Source organism: Euprymna scolopes, chromosome 25 (assembly GCF_053919585.1).
Source record: "Euprymna scolopes isolate OS-2025 chromosome 25, ASM5391958v1, whole genome shotgun sequence".
Taxonomy (NCBI): Eukaryota; Metazoa; Mollusca; class Cephalopoda; order Sepiida; family Sepiolidae; genus Euprymna; species Euprymna scolopes.
In genome coordinates, this window is record NC_136506.1 from 80838357 (window position 1) to 80846803 (window position 8447).

The following is an 8447-nucleotide window of genomic DNA, read 5'->3' on the forward strand; positions in this document are numbered from 1 at the left end:
TCACTCACACCCACCTGTGTTCTTGGCTTGAAGATATTTTTAAGTAGACGTGCACTGTAAATACTTACATATGGTACATCAAATAGGCCCCTTCCCATTTTCACTCTAAAGAGACAATGGATGCCCCTTGTGTTTGAAGCCAGGGTTGCATAATTCCAATCGTACCTCTCCTGGGCCGGTATTACTCGAGTCTAGTGGCAAGACGGAGTCCAGTACGCCTGGAGACAATTCTGAGATAAACAAAGGAAGACTGCTGTTATTTGAAATTTTTCCTTCGTTTTGGCTGGTTGCTCAACCAAGGCTTGAGAGTGTTGTCTATTCTACTATTTAATCCATAGCTGGCGGGAGGATATAAAGTGATGCAGTATACCTGCTGAACTGGAAACAACTAATCAGACCAAAATAAATCTATAAGAAAAAAAAAACAGTTTAGTGAAAAAATAGTTTTTTGAAAGTCATAAGAGTAATTTTTCTTATGGATTTATATGGCTCTCTAATGAGTTGTTTGGTCAATTTATATCATTCAATGAGACACGTGTAGGATGTACCATAACAACAATAAAATAATATGAATTTTATATAAATATATGTGCGGTTTTGTAATTGTTTACTAAAGATATATATGCACTGAAAGTACAAATCCATTTTTATTGAGTTTAATTAAATTTATATATATATATATATATATATATATATATATATATATATATATATATATATATATATATATATATATTAGGGTAGGTCCATTTTTCACTTTTCTCAGAATATTAAAAAAATGGCACTTACTGAAAGTTGCTTCTGGACTTATTAAGTACTCATGCAAAAAAAATTAGATCAAATGCTTGAGCGGTTTTTGAGCGTTTTGTATCAAAGTTGTAGACAAAAATATACTGAAATTCTTCGTTTTTGCAAGGTTTGTCTTGAATATTTTTGTGAATACCAAAAAATTTCAGTATTTCAAACCAGAGGATGTCTTTTTATTTTATAAAAATAATATTAATATAACAAATCATAAATAATCTTCAAATTGAAAATCTGCACCCCCTCCCTTTTCATTTTATTTCTTTATTTTGAGGGTCACCACATATCAAGGCTCTGTGGCAGGGTTAGGGTTAAGTATTAAATAGATGTTCTGCACTCTGTCAAGGCAGGGAAGGATACTTTTTGGAGCTCCACCCCAGATGTGGCAGGGGTACTCCCTTTTAAAACAAAATTGTTTTTTTGTACATGTAAAGGATCGCGGCAGGAGTGAAATACTTCATGGAGTTGTAAGGGATCTGATGCAGGTATTTCATTCAGATTCAGGGTAAAAGTGAGTCCCAGATGTTTATCAAAAAAGGGTGCTTCATCAAGAGATGCTCATTTCAATTGGGGTAAACTGGCGTTAGTGGTGAACAGATAGCAGTTTGGTTTTGGATGTATTAAATCTGACAAGCCATTCCTTACCCCATTGCAGCACACGTTTATCGTCAGAGGAGAGAGAATCAGAAAACTTCTGATCTTTGTCGGCTTTTGTAGTGTTGCCATAGATGGTGGTATTGTCTGCATAGATGTCGACAAATGATTGAAGAATATAGTTTGTGAGGTCTTAGATAAAGATAAGGAAGAAAGTTGGGCCCAATATGGCATGCCAGCATTAATACTGTAACCTACATATTTCTGCCTATTAATGACCACTTTAATAGACCCATCAGAGTGAAAGGATTTAATGTTTAAGAGGACATTTCCAGCTATTTCGTAGCTAGAGATTTTATGAAATAAACTTTTGTATCAGACCCTATCAAATGCCTTAGATATGCTAAGAGCTACCATTCTGGAAATGAATCCTTCATCAATAAATTCACTGATTCTGTGTGATATCACAATGAGCACATCAGCTGTTGATCTCTCAGAGCGGAAACCATATTGCATGTCACCGAAAAGGTTACTTTTGTTGAGAAGATTGACAAGTTCTCCATTTATCATAGAGTTGCATTAGTAAACTGTCTTTTCATGTCATGAATTAAGCAGTAATATTTCAATATCTTAAAATTGATTTTTTTTCTGTTATAAATGAAAATATAACAGACAAACAAACAAATAAGGAGAAGACGAAACATTATTTTGATAGAGCTTAATATATAGAGTCAAATTGCTCCATATAAGAGCCCTAAGACAAAAATGGCGGTCTCAATTTCTGCCTTAAAACTTTGGCTGTGATGTAGCGATGTCTGGATTGAAAATCATATACAGTTTGTGATGCTTCTATTGTTAACTTGACTGCCCGTTCCAAGCCCTGAGAATGTGAGGCCAAATCTGGCAAGTCAAGCTTGTTTCCATTAAATGATTCTCGAAGTTCAGAATCAGAAAAATCTTCCGTCATTGGTGGTTCAAAAATACCACACAATGTCAAATCTGTTAATTGTGTCCAATGTGGTGCATTAAAATTAATATTTGGTATTCTTTTTAATCGTTTCTTTGTTTACTCTCCTGAAAGAATATTAAAATTAATTGAATATTAAAAAATTTCAATGTGTACTGCTTTAATAATTATGGTGAAATTAGATAAAATCTTTGGAATAAATAATTGAGTCATTGATAAATGAATAAATGTTTACTTACCTAATGGCCAAAATTCGTTTTAAAGCTTCTTCTCTTACTTCAACTTCCTCAGCTTTGACCATTGAATATAGTAAGTTTTCAGGGAGTAAACAAAATGCACTACCTTGTATGTTTTTAATGCGATCTGTTGAATTTCATGAGGATACTCCTTAATCCTCTGGATCATATTAAAAATGTGCAATTGCTGATTGTGGAATTTATTATTTTTTTAAATTTCAAACCCACAAATAGCATACACATTTACAATAAAATTCATTAACCTCCGGACTTTTGTTTTTGAAGTTGAAATTGAAGTTGAAACTGAAACCTGAAAAATTAGATTTTACTTATATCAAAATACAAACAGATTAATATTAAATTAGTTTGCATTAAAATATGGAAATCGGTTTGGATATAAGGTTATCTCACAAAGACATTGGAAAAAATAGAAAATAACTTACCTTTTGTTGAAGAGGACAAGTGCAAATAATGTGCTCAATCTGACAATTTTCGTTACTGCATTTTACATGAGTGTCGTCACAACTTAAAACTGGCCGATTGCAAGAACAGGACGAAATATCAAATAGTGAATCTAGTTTCTCTATCAATAATTTCTTTTGGGAAGCAGGGAGAGATTTTCTATTCATTTGTTTGGCCTTCTTGAAACATAGTATAGTCACCTTTTTTTTTAAATAGTCATTTCACTTAAAAGAAGCAAACATAGATTAACTGCTTTCTAAATATCCATGACTTCCTTTGTTATTAATTTGCAAAATTTTAAAGGTGAGGATAAGTATTTATAATTTTATTTTATTATATAGTAACTATATTGAATAATTTGTTTGTAAATTAGAGGCTCCGTTTTATTTAATGGTGTAGGTAGACCGGAAAATTTCATTACATTTTTACTGCAAGTTGAAATTGTAGATTTTCAGGACATTTTGGATAAAATATCTGAAAAAAAAAATACACTCAGATATTAAATTACACAAATAATTTTAAAATAAATTTGATTTAAAAATTTGGTGCCTATGCACTTATGTTACCGTGCTATTTTTAAAAATCGTATTTTCAAGTTAAATTCGATGTTAAAATAGTTTTCTAAATAATGATGTTATTATTTCAGCACGGTAACATAAGTACCAAAAATTATTTTTAATAAATTTGATAAAATTTGAAATAAATACAATAAGTTAAAGTACTGTTTACTTACTTTAAAGAGAAATCTGAGTTCGGCTCGTAAAGTTTTTTTTATGAATAAACACTATCTTTTTAAAATAGAAATAAATCAATAATTATATACGTTGTATTTTTTATATTTAAGTCTGTTTGAATGAAAAAGTTGAGCGATATTTAAAGAGAAAATTAGGTGTAGAGATAATTCAAGAGTTTATTAAAAATGTAAACAGTAAACATACGATAATGCACGTAGTTGTAACTTCAACCGGTGATTCCGTATAATTACCCAATAAATAAAACTTCCATATATATATATATATATATATATATATATATATATATATATATATATATATATATATATATATATATATTAAAACGTTTTAATTTTTTTTATTTTTGATATTTTTGTCTAATCTCTAAAAACACGGAATAATAAACTTTAAAATATTTATTATTATAATGTATTGTATTTTTCTTGTTAATACTCGGATTTTATTTAAGCAATACGTACCCAGAGTGACACTGATACCGTAATAAAAATCCGAATTTATTTGGTCTTTAAGTTGGAATGCTCAACAAAATACAAAATTTTAATGAAACATTTTTCTTGTGGTAACTTTTGACATTATTTTGCAACTTTCTTCAAATGCCATTTTGTACAGTTCCAAAATCGATCTACCCTAATATATATATATTAGTATTGGGACGATTAATTGCAATCAGAATCGGGAATTGGAAAAATTAACAAATTTGAGGGTATCAGAATCGGTATCGGAATAAAAAAAAAAAAAATGGTGGTTATTTTCCAATGCCAAAACGATTCTATTAATTGTTTTTTTTTTCATTTGTTTTTGTTTAAAGTAAAATCTTCCATTGCTGGTAATAATGATAAAATAATAAATATTTATTGATTTTAAAATACCAGTAAATCTAAAATCTATAGATCATCCTCCGCAAGTGTAATTTTACGTTTAAGAAAATATCTTCATATTTAACATGTGTTTTTTTTTTTTTTTTTTACAGAAATTAGGGAAAATAACAACACTATAGTTAACAATTTGGAGATTTATAAATAATTGGAATCAGTAATTATATCAGAATTGGGAATTTAGTACGGAATCTCTAAAAATATTGGAATCATCTCATAACTAATATATATCAGGTACTGTGGTATAGTGAATGTTTATTGGTGAATTGACGGATTAGATGATGCAGCGTACTCAAATCATCTGATCAGTCAATTCACCAATGAGCATTCATTATACCACAGTACCTGAAGACGACCCATGTGGGTTGAAAACGCTGGTACGTTTGGTGACTCTACTCTCTTGTGGAAAATGTGAAAAGTTAACCCGGCATATAGAAAAAATGGATAAAACAAAAAGAATATGTAGAATGTAGCGCGTGATATTCAACCAGACCTGTATATACAGGATGGCCGAAAAGTCCCAGGACACTCTATTTTTAATATTTTAATGCTGTTAAATATGATTGATTTTAATATTCTAATGTTGTTTTCTGCTTTGTTTCTAATAAAGTTCTCTTTTTTTGTTGAATATATATGTTTTCTGTGTGTTTCATTAAAAAATACTGTGTTTTATTAAAAATACATGTATAGTGTCCTGGGACTTTTCGGCCACCCTGTATATATATATATATATATATATATATATATATATTAGTGTTAGGATGATTAATCGGAATCTGGAAACGGAAACATCGGAGCTTTTTGGGGTATCAGAATCGGAAAAATTTTAGCCTATTTTCTGATGCAAAAACCAATTCCTTAAATTATCTTTTTACCAACAGACAGAAGTTCTATAAAATTGCATCACCCATTATTATTATTTTTTCTTTTTATTACATTTTCACCCCAAACAAGGCATATTGCCACTTTGTTGTAGGGGCTTACTATCAGGGACATAGGCATCAGGGGTACTGTATAGGGAGTTGGGCAGCAAGATGTCGGCTCACGTTGCGCTTGAACTTCTGCATGTCAGTATAGTTGGGGAATTTCAATCATACCAGCACCTTCTCCACCCTGTGTTTCAATTACGAAAAGAAACAAAGTTATCTCGATAACAATTCTGCCACATATGCCAGCTTCACAGAATCTTTTCTTTGCAGTGAATGCTGACAATTTTTTTTTTTTTGTTCATGCAACATTGGTTCAGTTCAGTTGTCGTTTAGTAATGGCAGAAATTACCTCAAATTACTCTATCCACTTCCTAATTCTTGCTAGTCTAGAGATCTCTACGAATTAACTGTTTTGATACCTTATTCTAATACAGTTTTTATTCCAGTAGCTTCTTTCCATGAACTGCAAGCCTGTGGAATTCTCTTCCTGCTGACTGTTTCCTCCTACATATAACCTTAGTCTTTTCGAGACCAAGGTCAATCCTGTCTTTGCAATAATCATCTCTCGTTCTTGTTAGCTCCTTACATCAAGTGGCTTCATGCCTTGTCTGGCGCGATTTCCTTATTAAAAATTCACTCGAAACAGTTTTTCGATATGATATTAATATCCTTTTTTTTTTTTTATTCCAGATAATGGAAGGACCTGTGGCTCCTGGTAGTCAAGAATTTATATTGAAAGATGAAGGTACGTTCATATCTAATGTGTCCCGTTTTTATAACCAGGAGTCACTCAGTGACATCAAACTGAACGTCGGCAGTAAAGTATACTTTGGGCATAAGTTTGTTTTAGCCAAATCTAGTGACGTATTTCGCACTATGTTGTATGAGAGTAGGTGGAAAGAAAAAAGTACTGCTAGCATCGACTTAAATGAATCGGCCGAGTGTCAGGCTGTATTTAGTAGATTTCTCCGTTATTTGTACACTGCCGAAATAAAAATTAACCCGGAGTCCGCTGTAGGTGTTCTTTGTCTTGCAGATAAATATAACGTTGCCTCGCTGAAGTATCTTTGTACAAAGTACATGGTGGAGAATACGAAGTCGCCCAAAGTGCAAAACGCCCTTAACTGGTACTCGTGGGCCAAGGCGCTTCACTTGGAGGAACTGATAGAGCAGTGTGCAAAAACTATCGCCTGGAATGCTGACAACATTATCAAGTCCCCAGAGTGGCTTACGATGGACATCGATTTCGTCACTGACTTGCTACAAAGTTCAAGTCTTGTAGTCACCAATGAATACAGTCTCTACCAAGCGCTCAAGACCTGGTTACTTCACCAGGAAAGCCTAAAGCCAAACTCCTTCAGTGAGAACGTCCAGAAACTGATGCCATTCATTCGCTTCCCGCAGATGTTAGTTTCTCAACTCTACGAGATCGAAAACTCTGAGATCTCCGAGATGGAAGAGTACAAGACCCTCTTGCACCATTTGATTAGCAAAGCGTATCGGTTCCGGTCACTATGCCCAACGCAGCGAGAGCTAAAAGTCACTTTCGACGAACCGTTCTACTTGCCGAGAGATTACAAAGAACTGATGGTCGACAGTGTGCGTATGCACAACACGCATCGCTTTGGAATACAAGTCGATGTTCGGACCTACGTCGGACCAGTGCCTTCCGAAGTAAAAGAAGGCGATTGGAAGATTACTTACAGGAAAAATGCTGACCAATGGATACTGCAGATCTTTTGTCACGAGTCAGCACTTGTCCAAGGCGAGGCTCGCGTCATGTCCAGTTTGATTGTTTATAATGACGAAGATGAGGTCATCCAGGTTGAGCAGTCTTCCCCCACGGTTTGTTCTCGCGGTAACCACATGTCGCACACAATTGATATTGTCAATCCAGAAATTGCAAGGACAATGGCTGTTTTAATAAAACCGGTTCCGATATAAAAGAAGTCCGTCTATGAATCCGAAGACGGCCGTCACTTATTTTTCCTTATTTGTTTACAACAAAAAAAAAAATATATATATATATAGCTATTCTCACAGACCCAAGTCACATTGCTCCCCAGGAGATCCTCAGTTTCTCCCGTACTTCCATCAATTTTGAATTGTCGTTTTTTTTTTATTTTTAATTTATTTATATTAGGTACATGGATCGCATTGCTCCCCATGTGATCCCTGGTAACCGCAATATTTCCCTATTTTTTTCAAATGTTCAAATATTATCTAATAACATTTTTTTTTGTATATTACACATAAAGTGATAATCATCATACTATATTTTAAATATATTTAAATGTACTGTTAACAAACATTTTACTGCCCAACTCACCACCCACATTGATTCTTTATGCTTAAATTTGGTCCTTTATTAAAAGATTACAGTTATAAATAGAGATTGTAGAAATTAGGATTAACTAAGACGCTATGAAGCAGAACCAATAGATATGTATAGTCGCTACATGTCAACACTCGGGACCCACACATTGTACGCAGACAGTCAATGAAAGAATTCAACTCATGTTTTTTTTTTTTAGTGCAAACAACAGACATTTATTTACAGGTACTTCTAAAATAACACCTTGTCTCTTGTTCAAAAGTCTTCTCGTACTCCAATGTGCTTAACAAGACTCTGCCATGTTGAATACGTGGTAACCTGTCTTCGTCTGGCCATGTTTAGGACACGTTCTTCCCTGTCGCTCTTGAGCTACATGTGTAACCTGTTTATTTTTGTCTTTCTCTGGTCAGGTTTTTCTTCTTTTTGTTTTTAAATCTTTTCCTTTCCTTCTTTCTCGCTGTGACGTTACGTCACACACAGCTCAGTCATT

At 33.1% G+C, this 8447-nt stretch overlaps 1 protein-coding gene across 4 annotated transcripts in view; it reads left to right on the forward strand.

The window, feature by feature from the left end:
* LOC145247462 (BTB/POZ domain-containing protein 17-like) overlaps positions 1 to 7947 on the forward strand; it is a 306407-nt gene extending 298460 nt beyond the window's left edge. For 3 of the 4 annotated variants that reach the window (XM_080109250.1, XM_080109251.1, XM_080109249.1), the window contains exon 2: positions 6313 to 7709. In XM_080109250.1, coding sequence (XP_079965376.1) covers positions 6313 to 7566 — 1254 coding nt within the window. In that variant the 3' untranslated portion in view covers positions 7567 to 7709. Of the gene's footprint in view, positions 1 to 6312 lie in introns of all 4 variants that reach the window. The other variant, XM_080109248.1, reaches the window with a different exon arrangement.
* Positions 7948 to 8447: the final 500 nt, after the last annotated feature.